We start from the raw sequence: 24,433 nt of genomic DNA on the forward strand, positions 1-24,433 counted from the left end.
TTAATAATAAACCAACTTTTGCATAATCCGCCGAAAATATTTATTTATAAATAAATCCATCTATTAAGTATATATGCTAAAAATAAACCGACATATTGTTTATAACAATCTTCAAAGCTTTTTGAAAATCAAGAATTATGAATAAACAATAGTTTAGTTTATTTTCAACAACTATACCAAATTGATAGATTTATTTAAAAATAAATAATAATTAGATTTATATTCAGCTGATCGAGCAAAGATTAGTTTATATTTAAAATTTTTCCTATTTTAAATCTAGTATATATACGATGACATAGCTTTAGCTTGTTCCTTTATAAGCTCTCAAGCTGCAACAACATGATGCTCCTAGTCCTACGTAAGTGTAGTCCCCACAGCAAATCTCAACATATAGACTCCACCAGCAATTGTATGACTCATGTAAACTCGTCCTGTTGAGTTAATTCTCTCCAGTAACACCCTATTCAAACCCTCAATTTTCGCCGATTCAAACCGTCTATTAGGGTTAAATCGAAAACAAACCAAACCAAAATTGACCGGCGCCATAATCTCAAATCGGGCATCTGACCCCACCAAATCACGAAAAATACGAGCCTTGAAAATGTCGGACCTAATATGATTTTGAAGGTTCGTTATTCCGTAGCTACGAAGAACAAACCATAAGCGGAGCGACTTGAATCGTCGACCCGTGCCGATTTGCCAGTCTTTGTAATCGACCACGGAATTTGTGTTACTAAGTTTGTTCTTTAAAAATTCAGGGTTTGTGTTTAGTGCTTTGATTAGGAAACTGCGGTTGTTAACCCATAAGCAACAACAATCCAAGTAAGTTAGGAACCATTTGTGTGGTGCAAGACTCAGTGAGTCCACTCGTTCAATGCCATTTAAGTAGTGTCTTATTTCTGGACATATACAAGCATTTCCAGCGTAAGCTGCATCTACATGAACCCAAATGCCATAATCACCTGAAAATATGTATTTTTGGAAGTAAAATTAGTTTAATCAAACACTAAGTTATAACATAAGTGCCATTGTTGGATTTTAATAGAGGGTGAAGTTGCCATTGTTGAGCTCAAGCTAAGGTTGAAGAAAGAATAGAGATGAGAATTAAGTTGATGGGAATAAGATAAGATTTAAATTGTACTTCTATTAAGTTTGTTGGTTAAAGGTAAATAAAAGAGAGTTGAAGGTAAAAAAATTGGCTTAGCATGTCATTTCAAATACCGGTAATTGAAATTCGTTGATGCTATGTTTGGCAATAATAATTTTATTTGAAAATTTGGAATTGACTCAAATTTATTATTTGACAAATTAAAAATTTTTAAGTTTGGATTTAAATCAAATTCCATCATTGTTTTCAAAGTAGTTAAAATTGAGGATTTGAAAATGACTACCCAAACCTTGTCATTCTCAAATTCTTCATTTATGATTTCATAATTAAAATTCATAATTTGAAATGAAATGTTTGTTCCCAAACACTACATGATAGATTTTATAATTGTTGCGCTTTTCGCTTTATAGAGTGCATGACTTGTAAATTTTGAATATTTATGATTATAATTAATAAATGATCTAACATTCTATAACTCATAAATGATTCATACTTAAAATCATAACAAATGCAATAAAATCTTTTAAAATGACATACAATTACATTTTAACTTGTAAAAAATGTTCCTTTATACTATTGTATAATTCTCCGAATATTTTTTTATAAAAATATACTATTGAAACATGTATAACAATGTACGTTTTAAACTTTTAACATTTCACTACAACATAACATATTTTTAGTTGGATATATTTATCGACATTTAATTTAAATGTTATTATTTTAAATTTCTAACTATATATAGTGAAGTTAATGACATTTATTAAACCCTTTAGCAGCATAATAAAAAATTATACTATAGTTTTTTGTGACATTGGATCTAGTGACATTTTTTATAAATGACACTATATATTATTGTAACAATAACATATGTCAGGCCAAAAAAATGTCTCTAAATTACTTAATAATGGAGTTTAAAATAAAAATCAAATATTATTACACTAAAAATATAAATGAATAACATTTTTTGTGATGTCATTAAATCCTATGTCTTAAAAAATTAATTTTGTTGTGGTGTTTCTAATTATACATAAAAAAAATTATAAAAAATAAATTTACTAAAATTATCTATTAAGATAGATCTAACTAGATTTTGCATATATAGAGAATCAATGGTTCCCTAATGAAGATAAAGATATAAAAGTCAAGCTATAGCCTTTTTAGAGAAATTTGATTTTTATTGGTTGTAACTGATTTTTAGTTATAAACTCTAACTGAGGTCTACTGATTCATATTATTTATTACAGATAATAATTGATTTTTACTTATTGAAACTTATTTTTATTGAATGTAAACTTAATTTTAATAGGGATCCAAACACTACTTATATTTTTCTTAAGGTGAACTAAACATGGCTTAATTATCACATATTTAAATGTGCTCTTATTAGATATTGCTCTATTCAATTATTCTTGCCATATTCAACATTTTTTGTAATTCAATGTATGATTTTAATTATTTATATACTGAACTATGTATAACTAAAAAATATAAAAAGTTATAATTATGAAAGTATGCGATTATAAAATTCAAATAAAATCCTACTTAATTATGTATTTTCTTATACATTAACCGCAACATATAAATAAGTTTAAACAGTAATTATTGTTAATAACCGAAATAACCGTGAAATAAACGTGAAATAAGTTTAAAAGAAATGATCAAAAAAGCAAACCTGCAATATGAACGAGATCTTGCAAGGGGTCCACAGCAGCAGTAGAAGTAGTTCCAACAGTGAGACATAAGTAAAGTGGGACCAGACCAAGTGCCACATCATGTAGAACAAATTTACGTAGAAGAGAAGGTGACATAGCAAAATTAGAATGAAGAGAAGTAGGAATTAATCGGACATTGGAAGCTGGAATGCCGACTAACTTGCAGGCCTTAGTAAATGCCGAATGTGTTTGATCGGAGCCGAAAACCACTAGCTTGGATGGACTAAAATCATCGTTCACAGCTTGTGTTGCTCGCTCTCTTGCCGCAACAAGTGTGCATGTTATGGCCTCACTTGTTGTTCCATGTATTACCCCCTCCTCCTTTTCCTAATTATTCCAATTCAAACATACACTCAATACACTAATATAATATCACGAGGTAGTCAAAGTACTTATTTGTAATATTGGCAAATCGTTTTTATTGGAATAATTTTAATAGCATCGGATTTTTAAGATTTTTAATTTTGTTTATTTTATTAATATTTATTTTGTTATTTATAGTGATTTACAAATCACAGTAATTAAAAAATATCTAATGTGGTGCTTTTATTGGAATTGATTGCATGTTATAATTGTAGAATTAAAACTTATATATACATCTCTATAATATTTTGTGTAAGTATGTAACATATCTCTATAATATTTTGTGTAAGTATGTAACATATCTCTATAATATCATTAGTTCAAACTTTTGGTTGAGTTGGTTCCTTGACATGGTATTAGAACCCAACATGACAAAGAGTCATGGATTCGAGTCTCAACTACCCCTCATTTAAAGTAGAATATGTAGCACCAGATATGTGAAGTGTTTGTGTTGCATTCACACTTCTAACCCAAAGGGCTCTAGTGTGAGGGGGCGTGTTAGAGTATATAACATATCTTGAGGCCTCAATCATCAATTTAAACTTTTGGTTGGGTTGGTTCCTTGACACCATGGCCGTTGATAAACAAGGGTAAAGCGGACTATGACTTAGTGTCTCAAATTTTTTAAGGCCCAAAAAATATATTTTCATACACAAAGTTGAAATTAACTTAATTATAATTTAGGTACAATTTGCATTTTTTGCTATGTAATATGAGTTACTAGAGCTTATTTTATATAATAATTAAAATATCAACAATACAAAACAAAAATAATATTTTAAAGACATTTTTTATCATTTGTACTGAGACCCAAAAATAAATAAGATCACCCCAATGAACTCATAAGACTAAAATAATCTCTACATTTTATATCACACTATTAAAAGTAATAAGAAAAGAATTCCACTTATTTCGTACGAGTGTACATGATAATTCGATCAACATTTGTAGATCAATAGTAGAGAGACAATAATTGACGTTTTGAAATCTCCTGTTTATGAATAAAATATAAGCTTACTTTTATAATGGGCTAAAGTTTATATATTCCATTAAATAAGCTCACTGATTTGCCAATACATTTATATAGCTCTTAGGATGTAAGTTAAGGGGATGATATATTTTTCATTAAAAAAAACTAAATATTACTCCCTTCAATTCATCATTAATGTTCTATTTACTTTTTGGATACTATTTATTTTTTTACTTTTAATTTGTATTTTATTTTTAATTTATAACTTAAAACATAGTAAAATGAGATCTTGTTTTATTCGTCGCAAGGATTATTTATATCACCTTTTCATATTTTTTAATTCTGCACAATTAGAGATATTAAGGATTTGAATAAATATATTAGATATAGTGCATAAAGCAAATGAGATATTAGTAGTGAATTGGAGGGAGTATCTCTCTAAAAATACTACTCTGATCTACATCATATAGCTTATACGTGGGTATTAACTTGGGTGTCGGAGGCACCGCCTCCGGAGACCACCCGGGGTTGTTGGTATTTATTTTCAGGTATTCAATAGTTTTTCGATCAACTACCGTTTTACCACCATATCCACCCGAAGTTACTTATTTATTTGGTTGTTTCCGATTTTTAACCTGAACATCTCCATTTTTGCTGCAGTTTGTACCCAGCGCTATTGAAGTAATTATATCTCCGTTTAATGTAGTTCATAATTGGTTTAAAACGTGGAAATACGCGCGCATAAGTGTATAATATTTTACTTTTAATAATTCATAGTATTACATGCTTTGAAATCCTATTTAGATGTTTTCATGAAATATCAATTTTAAAAAAAAATTAATAATTCCTCTGTTTCAATTTTATTGCAACATTAACCTTTTTACGCAATTTAATGCACTATATTTCAATTCTTAATATCTCTAATTATGTATTATAAAAAATTATAGAAATTTGATATTAATAATCTTTGTAATGAGACGAATCAAAAAAGATCTCACTTGACTATGTATTAATCTATAAATTAAAAACTAATCATAAATTAAAAATGATGAATGAATAGTATCATTTTACCAGGTATTACATGGAACGGAGAAAGTATATTAAATTGTGTTTATCTTGGCTGGTAAGATATTTAACATTTCAGGTGAGACACTTTACTCATTTTCTCATCGATTTAAATCTTTGAGAACAGTATGAAACACGTCGTGAGCTCATGAGGGGCCACCAGTATTGTTATGGGTCCAGCCCAATGTGTAATACCCAAATATTGCTTTTAGGATCATGTTTTTTATGGGCTCTTGTGTTGGACTTGTTAAGTCTTTTTTGGGTTCATATTTTGGCATTAATATTTGTGGCTTTCAAGGGAAGTTTTTTTTTTATGAGGGTATTTGCTGAGTTAGGGCAGCATTATTGAAGCATTCACATACACAAAAAAAAAAATTAGAACACACAAAAGGAGAGGAAAAAGAGAGAAGAGGGTTCTCGTAGCTTTGAGGGTAGCCATCAGAAAACTACCGTTTGCCGGAAATTGCACCGTTGGATCGTCTCCAAATTTTGACAGAATACTTGGTGATTTCTACTCCTTTTGCTCTCTAATTCATCTCATATTGTTCTTGGTTGTTGTTGGTGGGTGTGTGAACCTTTGTGTACTGTTTTGAGGTTCTTTTTCCCTCAATTTATCAATAAGAGAAGTTAGGGTGGACTCCTCAAGAGGTCCCGTGGTTTTTATCTTTAACATTGAAGGGGTTTTCCACGTATAACTTGTGTGTGTTGATTTTGATTGTTTGCACGTGTTATCTTGGTGATTTGGTACTGCTTTGTTGCTGTTTTGGTACCAATATATTGTTGATTTTATTTTGGTTATTTGGTTGTGTGATAATTTAGATTGATTTGTTTGGATTATTAGTTTGTTGTCTTGCTTGTGTGACTTCGTGGGTGTCGTAGTGACCCCATTAGATCCTTACAAGTATTAGTTAAAAGTGCACAAGGTACTAATAATATCTAACAATTTCGTTGTCTTCATATGTTACAACATATATTTTCATCATACTCTTATATATGTATTCAAAATAAATCTAATAGTTTAATATTCAAAATAAATCTAATAATTTAATATTTACTTTTTGTAATGAATTCGATTTGATTCGACTTTAAAATAAATTTAAAATTATGTAAAAATTAATATAGACAACAAAAATCAATTTTAAACTGATCCAAAATATTCGGCCTAAAATTAACTCGTTAACTTAAATAAACACTTCTACTCGATATTAATTTTACATAGAATGAAGGGTGGAACGATTTAAATTTTTGACTTGATCACATTGACAACAATTTTATGTAAATGAAACTAATTCAACCAAATATTTAATTTGACTATTGAGATATCTTTCTTGAGAGAACTTGGCCTAAGCAAATTATAATTTAATTTTATAATAAAAACTTATGGCTTAGTAATAGAGGTAGACTTTTTAAACAAGAAGTTAGTAATTTGAATCTCTTATTTTTTTTATTTGAATAATAATTTTGGCTCCTCTATTTTACGCCATAAGATCTGTCAATAATAATAATAATAAGATATATTAATACACTATCACAATTTTTTTTTTTATGATTTATAAAAAACATTACTCCCTCCGTTCTTTTTTGATCTTTCACTCTGGATTTTTCACACATATTAAGAAAGATAGAATCTTTGGATTGTAGTGGGTATTATTTTAATTAAATAGTAGTGTGAAGTAATGATTGTATTGGAAGTATGAGGTTGTAGTGGGTATTATTTTAATTAAATAGTAGTGTGAAGTAATGATTGTATTGAAAGTATGAGAGAGAAAATAATTATAAATAAAAGAAAAGGGGTACATTAAAAGAAAATGGGGGGTTTTAAGGGGTAAAAGTGGGATAAAAACTTTCTACAAATAGAAAGTATACTAAAGTGAAAGAACTTTTGAAACTACCCGTTATAGTAATGCGGAAGATCAAAAAAGAACGGAGGGAATACTAATCATTTTTAATGGGAATGGAAGATATGAATATTAAGGGGGCGTTTGGTTCGCACAAGGGAATCGGAATGGAATGAGGAAAGGGAATGAAGGAGAAAGGAATGGATTCCCCTAATTTAGCCTAGTCGTTTGGTTGTGTTCAGGAAACGGAATGAACTGCTGAATGATTCCCTTTGTGACTGTTTGGTTCAAACTAAGGAATCAAAATTTGAGTTTTTAAATTCTTTTATATTTTCTCCAAAAATAAGTAGTTGTTATATGATAAACTTGAAAAATGAACATTCATGTCTTTCATGAATGCTTGTAAACAAGCTTCACCAGTAATCTAATGCATCAGACATCAAACAAAACCTCAAACCAAATTTACCTCAAATCAGCAAACAATACAAAAGTATCACACATTCAAAAACATCAGTAAATGAAAAAAAAAAAAGAAAAAAGAACACTCTAGAAACACAAGCCAAACCAGAACTCAACAAATCAACATTTCACATCCTTTACACAAACATTCAGAATAAACATCAAAAGCCTAAAAAAAGATCCAAACAATAATAATCAACAGCATAACAACACCGATGCTAGCCTCTTCGGTATTAATGGTGAAAAGAATGCCTTCATAACGGATTTCAGACTTTGAAGTTAAACTAATCAAACTACCAAGATAAGAATCTGCAGAACCAGCACTGAAACTAGATCTAGATGCTTCCGCTGCCATTTTTGTCTGGTTTTTTCAAGTAGATGAAACGAAAGAGAGATAGAGAATTGAAGTACAACTACTTCGGAAAGAGTGAGACAATTATTGATTTTTTTTGGGTTGTGATTTGTGAATCCTGTTTTGACGAAAAAGAGAGAAACATCGAAAAGAAGCAAACAAACCCTATGTCTGCATTTACATTTGACAATGGAGGCAGCAGGAGGAACGACGCGCGAGGAAGAGATGAGAACTTGAGGAAGATGAACGAGGCGCGACGAATGAAAGGAGATGCCAACGATTTTGGTGAGGATGGAGGCGCGAGGAAGGAGAAAAATGGTGAGGAAGGAGGCGCGAGTACTGCTTCAGTAGGGTTGCTGAATGAGGGAGGGAATGGAATGGGAAAGTGGAGGGGGAGGTGGGGAATAAGGTTTACCTCATTTGGGTAAACCTAAAACTGAAATGGGGGAAAGGAAATCATTGAAAATGAAAACCAAACAACATCAAAGGGAATGGGGTATTTTCATTCCCTTTCCCTTTCCTTAAGACCCCCAACCAAACGCCCCCTAAGTTGTTATGCAATTCTAAGAAAGAATAGCACATCGTTTGGAATATTCTCATGATACTTTTTTTCAACTCAATTTCTATAATAAAATTTTATATTTCAATTTGAATTTGTCTGATTTGCATTATTTTTTTAGCAATAATGTCACTATCCTCTTTTAATCTCTGCTCGAATCTACTTCCTTTTATTTGTTAAAATTGTTCCTATAACGAATATTCACGAGAATTAAGAAAAATAAAATATTTTAAATAGTGGATGTAATATTTTATTAAATGATAAATTTAATGGCGAAAATAAAAGTGAAGATCATACGCATAAAAAATATAAGTAAAAATAAGTGGAAAAAATAGAAAGATTACAATTATTAAAAAAGTGTTTCAATAAAGTTAGTGAGAAACATAAGAGGGTTATAAGCAATATAAAAATATTGAAATAAAGTTAGTAAAAAATATATAGGAACAATAAATATTAATAATATTAAAATGAGAATAAACGAAGGTAAATTTTTAAAAAATTTGTGATATAAATAAAAATACTCTTTAAAAAAAATAAATAACATTGTTTAAAATAACAAATTAAAACAACTTAAAAAATGAGAAGTATCTTTTTCTTTATTCATCTTATTCAATAATTGTTATAAATAGAGAAACATCAATACCATTTAGTATTTTGATATTGACAAAAATCTAGATCGACATTTGGAAAAGTGATAGTATAGTACCAGTGTTAGCGTATACAGTAAGCTGATATCTTTGGGCTGTAAAGAAAAAAGGGCCAAATGGGCGGCGGGAGTTGTATTGATGTACTACATATAGGACTGAACAAAGTTTGGTCTAAACCGTAAACCAAACCGAACCAAACCGTAATTTAAGTATTTGGTCTGGTCTACGGTCTAAATGGTCTGGTCCGGTTTTTTTTTCTTTAAAACGGTTTACGGTCCGGTCCCGGTTTTAAAAATTTTAGACCAAACCGGACCAAAAAACCGTAATAAAATCAAATATTAGGGGTTAGGGTTAGGGCTACTACTCTCCACTCCTGCCGTAAACCTGCCTGCCTCCTTCTCCCATTCTCCTCTCTTCCTCGCCTCCTCTGAGTCTCTGACCTCTCTGATTCCTCGCCTCCTCTCTAATTCCTCGCCTTCTTCGAGGCTTCAACTCTTCAAGCTTCAAGCCTTCAACCCATCGACAGTCGACAGATTTTGTTAATTATAAATTTTAATTTTTCCGACACCAAACCCTAGCATAGCATTTAACTTCGCAAGAAGCTAATCAAACTACAAACACCAATCGTTCTCTTGCTCGGTTGCTCTTGCCTCGTCGTTCGATTGCCTCCTTTCGCCTCTATCAGGTATACTTATTAAGCTTAATTACTTTCTTAACACTGATTATTACAATTTACTCAGTTCCATGTTTGCCGCCCCAATTTAAAGCTTTGTTTGAAGTTTCCTTTTCTTTAATTGAATTCATTTCATTCTGGATATTTGTTTCTTCTGAGATTGCATGAGAATTATGTTCTATACTATAGTCATAGGTAAAATTCAAGATGATCGTATTATTCTTGTTTGATTTCCATTGATTATAGTCAGTGTGTTGATTTTCAATTATTCTGTCATTGTGTAACCTTAGATTACGGAGCTTTTTGTGGTTGTGTGTAAAGTATTGTGGATAGTAGAGTATTATTGTGGCTTGTTAATGATTTATTTTTCTAGTAAAAGTTTCTAACACTTTTTTAGGGTTGTATGAATCTTAGTTTATAAGAAAGATGAGTTAGAATTCTGCAGATTATTTGGTAATGAGCAAAAAGTAAATGCTGCCTGGAAATTGAGTCTTGAGGAATTGATGTATAATACAGTGTAATTTTCCTCTAATTTTCTCTTGCACTCTTGAATAACAATATTTGCTTTTCTGGATTGTATTTTTTTGAGAAAGTTATCGCAATATTTTCAGGAACACAGCTTATTGAAAAATACAAAAAAAAACCGTAGACCAGACCAGACCAGACCGTTCTAGAACGGTCTGGTCTGGTCTCTTGACTGGTCTGGTCTGGTCTGAAAAATTTCCAGACCGGAATTTCTGGTCTGGTCTGATTTTTCTGTCAAACCAGACCAGACCGGACCATGTGCAGCCCTAACTACATATTCTATCCCAATTGATTACTGTATAGGGCATTCTTGGATTGTCGTAAATATTTAATGGGGAAAAAAATTAAAGTAAGAAAATGAAATTGATAAATGAGAAATTAGTGAAATTTAATTATTGTACAGGTGGAAGAATAGTTGCAAAGTGATGAAAAATAAAAAGAACTCTCAATTTTATGGGATAAATATTTATCCTAGAGGAGGGCAGGTAGGGTAATGTATTACCTTCATAATAGGAGGAAATCATCTTCTTTTTCGTTCATTATTTTTATTTCATATTCATTTTTCCTTCAAATGCATCTCGATTTACTTCATGTTCATTTTACCTTCTTTAAAACTATCTCAACTACTTCAAATGCATCTCTATTTGCTTTCATTTCACTAGTTTGACTACTCATGTTAATGATGTGCAATTTCTTTCAAGGGAACTTGTTTGTTAAGAACATTGCAAACTTACGATGATTGATGACTTCACGAGGATTAAAGTTTTTCAAGGTGCGAACGAGTAAGGCATAATTACAATGAAAAGACGTTTGTTGATCTGTGGGGCCAGTGTGCATGAGTAGTCACCGATAGTCTGATAAGGCCTAGGTGTTGCAAGTGGTAACAGAGCAACCTTGTGACCTTGACTGATATTTCTGTTCCATGCACGTAGCGAGGGAAAGATCTTAAAAATAAGATGCAACGAGAACGTTGCATTCTTAAGTAGGGTTGAGTGTAATACCCCGAGTCGAGCTTTAAAAGTGTTCATAGACTAGTGGTGCATATTTATTTTTTCAAGAGAATCCTTGTGCTAAGAACTCCATACTTAAGCATGTTTGATGAAGAGTTGCGCTGAAAAAACATGCATTGGTTTATGGGGTCAATCTACAATATCCATGGGTAGTCACCGGTATAGGGCCCAGGTGTTATAGTTAGTAACTGGAGTATATAGTAATAGCTAGAGCGTAGAGGTGTATAATTGAATGTTTGGATAATTTCAAGTATAGGGTTTTAGGTGTATGTATAATCAAATGTCAAATTGCATCCGATCCAAATAGTGGGGTATTCAAAATTTCTGATAGTGAAAAGCGATTCAAATATCTAAATTTTTTCAAATTGGAATATTCAAATCAAATAACCATGTTATTCAAATTTTAAATTGTTTCTATTGCTAAATTATTTTTAAAAAAGGTTACATTTATATGTTTTAAAACAAAACCAGTTTTTAGAAGTTCAATTTTCATTTTTTTAATGTTTTCTTTATTTATGCGCCGGTCGTATGGATTCATCTCAAGATAAGACGATCTCATACAAAATCAACTGTTCATGTTTAACATGTTATTTTAAGTGTTAAAATTCAAACTTTGAATATTTAAATACTCACCTTAGTTGTCTCATTTAATGTTAAAAAAAAGCTACTTTTGTAGTAATTGGGCTCATTGTATAAACGCCTCATCACCGTCAAAAAAAAAAGAGCAAGTATTGTATGAGATCGTCGTACTGTGGGACATGTCCATACAAAGTAAATCATTAGTAAAAAAATAATAAACTCTGAATTTACACTTGTACAGGGAGTAATTTTTAAAAATAGTTTAAACTAACCCAATTAAAATCGTCTCATGATGAGACGGCCTTAATAAATAATTATTAGTGAAAAAAGTTTTATAGAATAGTTGCTAAAATGTTAATGGGTTGCTTGAATAGATTGAAACGGCCCATAAAACCCCAAAATTTCCTTATGACATGTTTATGCAAGCCCTAAGACATTGAAGCCACAATCAATATTTATTTCATTTTCAATAAGAATATAATGGGAAAATTTGAAATACATAAGATTATTTATTAAAAAAAACACACATAATAAGACATATATGAATTTATTTTCATTTATCAGCTCATAATTCCTAAACCTGAGGGTAAGAGGCTGTTCGTACTTACTAACTGCGAACAAGTATTGTGATCCAAAAAAAAAAATTAAAGGGGTTGTTCGCAGTTAGTAAGTGCGAACAGACTGTTGACTTTTTTTTTTTTACCAAAAGCCTATTCCCACTTACTAACTGGGAATAGAGGAAACCTGGTCAAACAGGGTCAACTCTCTGTTCGTAATTACTAATTGTGAACAGATGATTGACCCCGTTTGACTCGATCTCTTCTGTCCACAGTTAGTATGTAGGAACAGAGCTTTTGACTTTTTTTAACCAGTCTCTCTTTGTTCGCAGTTACTAACTATGAACTGAATCGAACCTGAGTTCTGGGGGTGGAGGCACTTATAAATGAAAATAAGTTCATCCGTGTCTTATTATATGCTTTTTTTTGATAAAGAATCTTATGTATTTCAAATTTTAGATATATTGGTATATTCATTGAACGTACTTGCATTTGTTGTATTACTTTGAAATTAGATGTACTTTTATTTAATTGAACCTAAATATATGTCAATAGTCTGAATTTTCGTGTAAATGCATGAGATATTTTTATTTAATTACTATTCACATCTTATAAATAAACCAATTTGATTTGATTATTATGATGTATATTTGTTGTATATTGTCATTGAATATTATTTTGGAAATTAAAATTTCTTTTAATTTGTTTTGGGAATTTTTGTAGGAAAAAAATTTATTTCATTTAATTTTTCCATAATTTAAACGTTTTTAGTTGACATTATTAACTTGGTGTAGATTCACCTTAGGCTATTGGATTTAAGCCCAATTGTAAATGTACCTGCACGTAGAGGCTAAATCCAATTAGTATACAAGCTAATATTAATGACACTCAAGCTAATAGAATAAACGAAATACTAACTATACAACACTTAGAAGTTAGATGGTTGAACAATACTTCTACATCAAGAAATAACTATGATGGATTCCAACAAAAAATAATAACATAAAATCATAAATTAACAAAATTGAAAAAACGAATAAAAGCCGTCAAGTTTGACTTTTACTATTGTTTTTCCTAGTCGAATTTTTTCAAACAATAAAATCTCTAAATTAGTATCTACTAATTTTCGATCTAAGTCTATTAATATTGAGCACACTACTGCATACTGTTCCAGCCCATGCAAATCAGCAAGAATCTTCGCTGTAGAATTGGTTACAACAATATTATGCTGCTCCTCTAGTAATAAGACAGCTGTCCTAGTTGTTATTGGTACTAACATCTTGTAGAATGTAATAGCTTTTTCCGTGAGTCATATATATATATATATATATATATATATAGGATGTCCAATTCGGATATGAAAGAAATACACAAAATTCAGTGAGTAGCAATGTTTTCTTACAAATTCCTTCATTGTATAGTTTTATTGAAATGAAGTGAGCAATATACAATACTAAACGTCTTCAACTCAAGAGTGTTGAACGGGGTATATAATTATGATTCATGTATCATTAAATGTTGAATTTCATATTTTTAGCTGAATTGAAATAGGCTTACACTAGTAGACATTAATAATTTTACAGAAGGTCATGGAGCAATCGTCTTATATTGAGACCAATAGTCCGATTGGTCTAATTATAGTTTATTCAAATACACAATTGTGATAGTTAATCAATTTAACGTCAAAATTAATCAATTTTATGTCAAAAATTAAAAGTTTTTATACTAAGTGATCATCACTTTAATGTCATACCTCTAAAATTTTTTAAAAAAATTAATTTGAAGATATTATTTTTTAATTTTTGACTTTTAGGCCGACAATATTATACCATCTCAAAACGCAGTCTCTCCGAAGTTTTTGGGATAAAGAATTTACTCGCGTATTGCAATATAGGAAAAAATTCCGTTGCCGGGAATCGAACCCGGGTCTCCTGGGTGAAAGCCAGACATCCTAACCGCTGGACGACAACGGATTTGTTGACGACTTATTTTTCTATTAAAATTCAATCTGTTCTTGCCTTCTCCCTCTTATAATTTAGACGAATTTAAGGATTTTTGTTTTCCAAGACCTAAACAAATTTTGGTAATAACATAGCGGTTGGTAACAAAGTACTCCATTAATAACTATTTTTAAGTGTTTATTTTGAGTTCTATACGCCAAAAAAATTTTGTAAGCATGTGAATATTTCATTTAGACTCTAGTAAGCTTAATTAAATCGTGAGAATTCTTAATTTCTTTTGATTCGAAAATTTATAATTTGAATTGATGTCTATTTATCGATTTCAGTATTAGAATTGTGTTTAGATAATATTTTAAGAAAATAAAATAAAAGAGAACATTATTAAGTTCTTTCTATATTTTTTCAATGTTAAAAATATTTATTCAATACAAAATATAAATCAAATAACTTTTTCCTTTAGTTTTCTTTCCTCCATTTACCATCCATCCCTTGTTGATACTCAAATGATAGTCCCTTTTTTCTTTATTTTCTCCTATTAAAATATAACAGTCAAAATAAAAAGAAAATATCATAGCAAAAATCTTTAGTTTCCAAAAGTTAAAATGAAAAACTCGATAACATACATCTAAAAATTGTAGACATTAGCTTTAAGCAAAAATTATTATATACTACTATCTAGTGTTAAAAACAATCTAATATTTCATATATTCAAATAATTTTATTTTTTGATTATTATTACTTAATAATTCAACTTTTGCTATGTATTTATCTCCATCAAACTGAGTGATATGAATCACCATAGCACACCCTTGAACCACCAAATCTCCAACCGTCCCTTCCATACCTGATATGTTGGAGCAAATATATATTAAAGATCATGGAAGGTTCTCAGCTTGTTAGAAAAAATTATAATTTTTAAAATCACACAGTGTCTTCAAAAAATTTATTAGTTTTTGTTCCGTCCCTATTAAAAATTTAATTAATTAGAAAATAATTAATATGTGAAATTATTTATACCGAATGAGTGAAATATTAAATTATTTTCAACCATTTTTATATAGTTATAAACTTATAATTATAATGGTGTACACTAGTTGTGAGATATTTTATTACTACCCCTGGGATACACATTAAGTTTATAGCACATGCATGTTACTACTAACTTATTGCATGCTGTCCAGTCGATCTTCCTTCTCTAATTAAGTCGCAATCAAGTATACCAAATTTCCAACTCCTCCTAAATGGAGACTATGCCAATATTAAAGTTTAGTCACCCCAATAATTGCTAGTAGGTGAACATAATACTCGGCTATACGGCATATATTATCATATATCTCCCTCTTTTTACATTTTTGTGATCTTCCTTTTATGATATATTGATATTATTTTTCTTATTGAATAAGCAAAATTAAAAAATATATATAAATTTTGAATATACCATCTACCCCATGTGTTGTGAGACATCGAAAGCAAGATCAATGAACAATAATAAAACAATAAAGAAATTCAACCAAAAACAATAAGAAAATAACACAAGAGATTTAACGTGGTTCACTATCAATGTGATAGCTACGTCCACCAGAACCAAGATCAAATAATTTCACTATGATCAAAGAATTTACAAGATGAATCAAACTCACAAATAACAATGGCTCTCTCTCATCAATTTGTGAATAATAAATCCCTAGCACTAATAGGAGGAGATATATATACTAAAGCCTAACTAAAGAATATTTGGGTTCCAAGAAATTCAAATAACCGTCAAAAAAATCCACGAGAAAATAAGCAAAATGTATAACCGTTAAAAGCAACGAGTCGTCTCCAGTGAGCAACGACTCGTGGCAAAAAGCGACGAGTCGTCCCCAAAAATCCACGACTCATGACAAAGTTTATGACCTAAAAATGCGACTTCTAAGAGGAAGCCACGACTCGTCGCTTTCTCTACTCCAGAAGTGACGACTCGTCACTAAGTCTCTGACCCATATCTTGACTCTTTCGACTTCAATTCAGCTACAACCAAAATCAAGACTCGATTCAAGTCATCAATCATCAACACCGAAAATGTTTGCTTGTGTTGTGTAAATATTTTGTGTGATTTATACCCAAAACTATAATTAACAAAGCCTAATAGACAAGACTTTTAAAAACTTTAATACTTATGTAGTCCTAGTATGGAAACTGCGACATATATCAATGTTACAATAAAAAAATTTCTGCTTTTTTAATTTTTAATTAAACAATGTTTATACTATATGCTAAATGAAAAACAATTTGTAGCACGTGTTAATACTATAACAACAATTTTTCGCTCTTTTTCTTTTCTAATCACAAAATGTTTATCAGACTATGATAACATATTATTCTGAATAGTTGTTAACTTATGATAAAGGATTTTTCTATATAGAATTGATTTATTAAATATTATAAACTTTTTCTACATTTTTATTAATTTTCAACCTTAAAGATACACACTATCTATTAATTATTGGACAACACATTAATAATTGAGGTAAATAAATATTTTTATTGACTTATCATTCGTTAATTAACAAAAATATATCATGGTTAAGAATTAAATCAATTAAAAAAGTAATGAAACACTCTTTTGTAGATAATAGATCACTTACATGACTACATTGAACAAATTATATAAAAAGAATTAATAGTTAATTTTGGAAATTTTTTTGTAATAAAATTTTCATTGATTAATATATTGGTAATAATAATTATCTTTTAGGTATTTTGTGTTAGTTAATTATAAAAATATTATAAAAGTTTTTATATTATTTTTGTATAAATATTTAATTTAAATTATTTATTGAGTGATCTTATGACTTTATATTTTTAAAATATAATAATACTTTCTTTAAACTAAAGATTTAATTTTACATCATAATTTTATAAGGATCTCTTCATAGAGAATCCTTTTTAAAATTTATTTTCAGCAGAATATAATAATACTACCGTTGTCGCTTTATATTTTTCAATACAATAATATCCTGATACCATTTTCCTTCTCTCTTCGACTCTCTTATTTATTTTTGCATTTTATTACCCGCCTTTTTTATCTGATTTACATGAGTGTCAGATGGGTATTCCACATATCACCCGTCAAGGAGTGTTTGTTAATAATGTTGCATGTCAATCATCACTAATCGATAATTCTTCCCTATATCAAACGCAAGACAATTCAGACATCATCTAACACGCAAATTCTTCTCCAACTATTTCACCGGTAAAAATTTTAATCCAAACTGTATAAATTTAACTAAATCTCCACCTAAAACAAGAATATAACAAATAAAACAATTCTTTCAAGCACTATCTTTTACTACATTTTATCATTAGACTCATCATTTATTGATTACTTCAAACCTAATCAAAATTTCAATAATAAAAATCCAATTAATTACTTCCTATCCATCTATTAGAAATACTAGTTTTACACTTCTTTTATTACATTATAGGAAAGGAGGTGCTTTATTGCTACAAAATTAGTTAAGAAGATTTGAGCATAAATAATAATGAAAACTAATAAAGCTTTGAATGCAAAACCTCAACCACTAAAGTATCACCTTATTTCACTCATTCAATGCACTCCTTAATCCTCACACACCATACCTTAATAAATGCAGCCAGTAACACAACACCCTCAATTCACTACATTACAAACACCACATTTTTTAGTAATTATTACTCCAAAAAAAAAAGTAAAAATGGGGATGAAATTTGAAGGTATAATTTGGGGTATTATTTTGTTATTTTCCCTTTTTGTAGTATTGAGCAATGCTCAAGGGTTAGTTCCTGCTATCTTTACATTTGGTGATTCTTCAGTTGATGTGGGTAACAATGATTATATTGCCACAATTTTCAAGGCTGATTATCCTCCTTATGGTAGAGATTTTATCAATCATAAGCCTACTGGCAGGTTTTGTAATGGCAAATTAGCAACTGATATTACTGGTATGTGCTTCTTTACTAGCTGCCCTCATCATTTCTTTTCTCTCTTTGTGCTATTCTTATGTTTTGTGCATATGCCCAAACATATAGTGGAAAATTAGAGAAGTATGTACACATTGTGCTATACAACTCTATGCCTCATTTACATACTTTTCACACCAAAGTTAAAAAGTTGAGTATTGGCTGATGTAATGGGATATATAAATTATTAATTAAAAAAGAAAATATAAAAAGTAAACGTGATAGTTGTGTCTAAAAATATAAATAAAGCAAATTTATTAAGATAAACTAAAATAAAAAATAGGGTAAAATGAGTTTTTAGTTTAGTTTTTTTTTTTTAAATTGAAATAAGACAAGAGAATTAATCCTTATAGACAAGGAGTAGAGGATTGAGTGTAGGGCATCGTGAATTAATCCTAAGAGTTAAAGGAAAAATCTTTAATAATTAGATGATTTGTAACTTCTTAAAATTGGGTATGATCATCTAATATAATGACTATATAGCTTGAGATCTGATTGTAAACTACCTTTATATTTTGCAATATTTGAAAACGAATTTGGATAGTTTCTTAGCTAGTTTTGGTACTATGTTGTATATTTTCTATCCTACTCATGTTGTATCATTTAGATGAAAAAATTTTCAAATTATAATTTAAAGGGAAATACTACATGGTAGCATCCAGTTTTCATGAAATGTCAGTGGTAGCACTTTTGTAAGATTTTTCTACATGATAGCATCCAGTTTATGCACTATCTAACTACCGTAGCATTTTCCATTAAATTCTTGTTAGTTTCCGTTTAATTCATCATTTTGAAAAATTTTTCCACATGGTAGCATGCAGTTTTTGCTCTCAAATATTTAATTCACCATTTTAACGTTTAATTCACCGGTTAATTTATCAACGCTCTTAAATGTTGTAACGATTAAGTAAATATATATTAGTGCTTGAAATGCACATTTTGAACTTATGAAATACATCTTTTGAGCTTATAAAATGTACCTTTTGAATTATATATTAGTGTTTGTAATGCATCTTTTGAACTTTATGACGCGAATAGTTTGAATGAAAATATAATTGTTACAACATTTAAGGACGTTGATAAATTAATCGGTGAATAAAACGTTAAAATGGTGAATTAAACATTTGAGAGCAAAAAATGGATGCTACCATGTGGAAAAATCGTACAAAATAATGAATTAAACAGAAATTAACAAGAATTTAACGAAAAATGCTATTGCAATTAGATAGTGCATAAACTGGATGCTATCATGTGGAAAAATCTAACAAAAGTGCTATTACTGATATTTGATGAAAACTAGATGCTACCATGTGGAATTTTCATAATTTAAAATATAGCTAGTTCAATAGGATATAAGAATATACTATATAACCACTTCATAATACTAAAATGTTTTATATAGATACACATAATTAATCACACATGTCAATTCATATTTTCAACTTTTATTATTAACATAAAATTTAATTTATTGAAATTATAAATTAAGACGATCTAATAAAATTCTACATTATTGTAATTTTTTCATAATAGTTTGCTAACAAGTCAAAGCATATGACTTCTATACAGTGTAAAAGTAAATTCATAATCATCAAAAAAAAAAAGTAATAATTACTTTTGGAAAATGATATATAAGGGTTATATATGAAAAAATCTTGTATTTTATTTATGTAATTTAATATTATTTTTGCTTTGAAAATATAAAAATTTAATTATACTTTATTAGTTTATTATTTATTTTTTCTTGAAATGTTAAAATAATTATACTTCCTCCTATTCAGTACACGTGTCCTATTTTCATTTTGAGTCAAGTAATCTCAAAAGTCAAATGTCTCATTTTTTTTTTTTACCATAATTAGACTTTTTTCCTAGACATCATTATCATCATCATATCTAGTGTATCTCCCTCATAGAAAACTATGATCAGGGTCTGGGGAGGGAAAAATGATGGCAGCTCATACCCATAGAGAAGAGTGCGGTCAAAGAATCCCTCGCTCGAGAAAGGTCTTCAAAGAGAAATAAATCTGCAACTTACAAATAGAACTTTCTCTCCTACACATGTGTTAAACCTCACTATAAACTCTCTCTCCTACATATGTAGTCCGATCTCATTTGACTATCTAAAATCTGGTTAAAAGCCAAATGGGACACATGTGATGAACAGGAAGGATTACAAAATATTAATTGTTTTTAGTTTCTATATTGGATTCTATTGAAAAATTAAAATTATTGATAATAAAAAGAATTTGTTAATATTTATGTACATCCCTTAGGGCTGTACATAAATATTAAGAAATTCTTTTATTATCAACAATTCTAATTATTTAAGGGAATCTAATTTAAAATTTTTAAAATAAATTAAATATCATTACTCAATACTTTTTTAACAAATATTATAACAAAATACACCCTAAAGTAAAGTCAAGATCGTTTACTCTTGGATTTGTCTACGTCTTTTAAGATAGAGTCAAAGCTAGTCAACTTTCATCAACTTAATTAATTACCTCATTAAGATATGTTGTTTTCCAAGTGTATTAAATTAAAGCATGATTATATATGGTAGAGCAACATAATCTTACTCAGGCCTTTTTTAAGATGATAAATCCATGACAACAGTAGCTTTTAAAAACTCATCACCCCTTTTTAAGATTTTAGGGGCCTTAGGGCACGCAAACATAACAAAAAATATCATTATTATAATATCGAAAATTATTTTAAATAGAGAGTACTTGATAAGAAATAAAAAACATATTGAAATATAAAAATATTATTTTTCATTGATTAGTATATAATTATTATAAAATAACATCATATTCAGTCATACAAAATAATTTTTCTTAGTATTATAGACGTATAGTTCATCACAATAGTATATACATATATCTATTAAAATTTATTTTTTTCATATATATATATATATATGGGAGTATAAAATACAAATTTCTATAAGTTTTTGTGTTGGGGTCATGGGCGCACATCCCTCTCGCCCCATCCCGGATGCGGCCCTAATCTTACGTATAATTTGACTAATTGTTCTAATTTTGTAGCTGATACTCTGGGCTTCACAACTTACCCAGCAGCATATTTAAGTCCACAAGCATCAGGAAAGAACCTTCTTATTGGTGCTAATTTTGCGTCGGCTGGTTCAGGTTATGATGACAAAACAGCACTTCTCAGTGTATGTTTTTAGTCCATACTATAATAGTGTATATTTCTTATATTTTCTTGTTTTTTAATTAATCATTTGATTTTACTTTTTAGATTGAAATGTGCATAATATTTTGAAATATTTGCTATATGTACAATTTTCAAACAGATCTCAATATCTATTAATATGTCTCATAATATAAAAATTCTAAAAGGGAAATATATTAGAAATCTATAAATGGATATTAATATAAAAAAGGGAATATATATTGTGAGGGAAAATATTAATATTGTTAGAGCAAGCGTCAAATCACCCTTAAGTGAAGGATCTTCGGAGTGTTGTGTTAAGGGTGCAACGAAGAACAAGGGTTGGTATTGCGAGGGAGCAGCAGTCACAAGGTCAGAGAGCCTAGATAAAAGCCGCTCGACTAGTCGAGCGGAGTTGGCTCGGTCGAGCGAATCAACTGAAGTTGAATAGAAAGATCAGTAGGCACTGGATTGGCGCTCGGTCGAGCGGATCAACTGAAGTTGAATAGAAAGATCAGTAGGCACTGGATTGGCGCTCGGTCGAGCGACTTATCAGACACCAAAATATCGCGTAATCTGTTTTGTTGTGGATTTTCCTTGGGCTTCAAGGGTTTGGTCCTAGGGCATCTAATATGTGCTAGGCTATATAAGAGAGCTGTAGAACATCACTAGAAGTAAGAGGAGAGACAAATACATTAGAGAAGCTAGGGCATTGGCCATTATAGTGTTTTCTTTTTATTAATGTCATTTGTGGAATTTCACCATTAAAGGTGAAACCTTTATGGGTTAAGGGTGAGCTCTTAACTATTGTAACTTGAGTCATTAGTGTAATTGAGATTATATTAATGATATGATACTTTATTTTGAGGGGAGGTATCATTAGATACCTCATAAACACGTTGTTGTTGTTTGTTGTGTATCTTGTTTACTGCTCTGTTTTTTCACTCATCTTCTACATCGTTTTCTACCATTGCTTGGTCCGAGTTGTTCTCTTTCAATTTGTATCAGATCTTGGTGTGTTTCCTTAGGGTGTTGAGTGAGGGAAGGCTTGGAGATAGGTAGAAGAGAGATGGTGGAAGTCGAGAAGTGTTTGGATGGTTTGTTGAAACCTTAGGAGAGAGAAAAACAATAGGTGTGCAAGAGATGGAGAGATTGTTAATAGAGTTCTCAAGAGAGAAGGAGAGCTTATTAACAATGGTGGTAGAGTAAAAGCTAATGATAAAGTCTTTGTTGTTGAGAGTTGAAAAACTAGAGGGAGCTACTAAAAAAGTACATTAAATCTCTCTCCTAATATAAAATATATTAAATCCTACCACATAAGATTGATTTGTTAACTTCATAAATTACCATTATCCAGACATCCTCATTCATTTTCAACATTAAGTACATTTAATATAGTCACTGACAAATTTGAAGGCTATGTTTGACTTCTATTAATATGGTTTGGATGCAGAAAGCAATTTCATTGTCACAACAGCTAGAATTTTACAAAGAGTACCAAGGAAAGCTGGCAAAGGTAGCAGGCAGTAGCAAAGCAAAGTCAATCATAAAAGATGGTCTCTATCTAGTTTCTTTTGGAAGTAGTGATTGGATTCAAAATTATTATGTCAACCCTTGGGTCAACAAATTATACTCCCCTGATGAATATGCTTCCTACCTTGTTGGCATTTTCTCAAGTTTCATTCAGGTAATAAACCAACTTTTCTTAATTCAATCTATGATATGTAGATGGGTTTAGTGTTAGGGTTAGGGTTTAGGTTTAGGGTTAAAATTATGTGATTCGACCTGAATGTTATAGACTTTGGTACTTTATTGGTTGTAATTCGAAAAATAAATATTGAGACTATAATTTGCAAAATTCCTAAACTATTAGAATATATATCGTGTTAGAATATATAATATATCGTGGAGCCTCAACCATCAGCTTAAGCTTTTGGTTGAGCTAATTACTTGATATGATATCAAAATCCAGTGTAACAAGAAGTCATGGGTTCAACTATGTTTAATGTTGGCATTTACAGGAATTGTATGGATTAGGAGCAAGGAAAATTGGTGTAACTTCACTTCCTCCAATAGGTTGTGTACCAGCAACCATAACCCTCTTTGGGTTCCATCAGGAAGGTTGTGTGTCAAATTTCAACTCGGACGCACAAAATTTCAATAAGAAGCTCACCTCAACAGCTTCTAAACTATCTAAGCAGCATTCTGATCTTAATCTTGTTGTTTTCGACATTTATCAGCCCTTTTACGATTTAATTCAAAATCCTTCCAAGTCTGGTAAATCACTATGACCACCTTACTTGAATAACAACTATAAGCTCTATGATAATATTTTCTTACATTTACGTAAACTTTTCTAGGATTTGCGGAGGCTAGAAGAGGATGCTGTGGAACAGGACTAGTTGAGACAACATCTTTTCTTTGTAATCCAAAGTCGATTGGAACGTGCAGAAATGCTAGCCAGTACGTGTTTTGGGATAGTGTACATCCTTCTGAAGCGGCTAATCAGGTTCTCGCGGATACCCTCATTACCCAAGGCATCGCCCTCATCGGTTAAATGTGTTGTTTTACCCGTCTTCGTTGTTACCACAATGCTTATAAGTATTTTATCTTGTTTTGTCCCATAGGAAAGGTTATTCTTGAACTGTGTTAGACTTGTCTTGTTCTATGGACAAGATCAGAGTGTAATACAATATACTCCTATAAAACTTATTATATCGTTGCAGTCGATATATGAAGTATTAAAATATGTCGTTTTCTTCTCCTCCACAAACTTGTCGACAAGGTAGATCAATGTCAATTTTCCATTATGGAATATTGAACGGAACTACCAAAAACATAATCCGCACAATGAATACTATAAACCAAGTTGAAAGCGGATCATATGGCATCCGATT

General features: G+C 30.1%; 1 protein-coding gene, 1 non-coding gene and 1 pseudogene across 2 annotated transcripts; 1 reads left to right on the forward strand and 2 right to left on the reverse strand.

The window, feature by feature from the left end:
• Positions 1-276: 276 nt before the first annotated feature.
• Positions 277-7,873, reverse strand: LOC130805762 (tryptophan decarboxylase TDC2-like; annotated as a pseudogene).
• A 6,448-nt stretch (positions 7,874-14,321) lies between these two features.
• Positions 14,322-14,393, reverse strand: TRNAE-UUC (transfer RNA glutamic acid (anticodon UUC)). Its single transcript has one exon. It is a non-coding gene; the product is annotated as a tRNA-Glu (tRNA).
• Positions 14,394-17,924: 3,531 nt separating this feature from the next.
• Positions 17,925-24,309, forward strand: LOC130805351 (GDSL esterase/lipase APG-like). Its single transcript, XM_057670115.1, has 5 exons — positions 17,925-18,344; positions 21,410-21,540; positions 22,990-23,223; positions 23,558-23,813; positions 23,897-24,309. Exons 1-5 carry the CDS (start codon positions 18,011-18,013, stop codon positions 24,091-24,093), a joined length of 1,152 nt encoding a protein of 383 aa, XP_057526098.1. The 5' UTR covers positions 17,925-18,010; the 3' UTR covers positions 24,094-24,309.
• The last annotated feature ends 124 nt before the right edge of the window (positions 24,310-24,433 follow it).

The sequence above is a fragment of the Amaranthus tricolor genome, chromosome 2, assembly GCF_026212465.1.
Source record: "Amaranthus tricolor cultivar Red isolate AtriRed21 chromosome 2, ASM2621246v1, whole genome shotgun sequence".
NCBI lineage: Eukaryota > Viridiplantae > Streptophyta > Magnoliopsida > Caryophyllales > Amaranthaceae > Amaranthus > Amaranthus tricolor.

What these genes read in the sequence shown, in the direction of transcription:
- LOC130805351 (XM_057670115.1), top strand. Translation starts at nt 18,011, where the DNA reads ATGCAGCCAGTAACACAACACCCTCAATTCACTACATTACAAACACCA. An exon ending in ACAAAACAGCACTTCTCAGT is followed by an intron (nt 21,541 to 22,989) that starts GTATGTTTTTAG and finishes GTTTGGATGCAG; the next exon opens with AAAGCAATTTCATTGTCACA. An exon ending in TCAAAATCCTTCCAAGTCTG is followed by an intron (nt 23,814 to 23,896) that starts GTAAATCACTAT and finishes AAACTTTTCTAG; the next exon opens with GATTTGCGGAGGCTAGAAGA.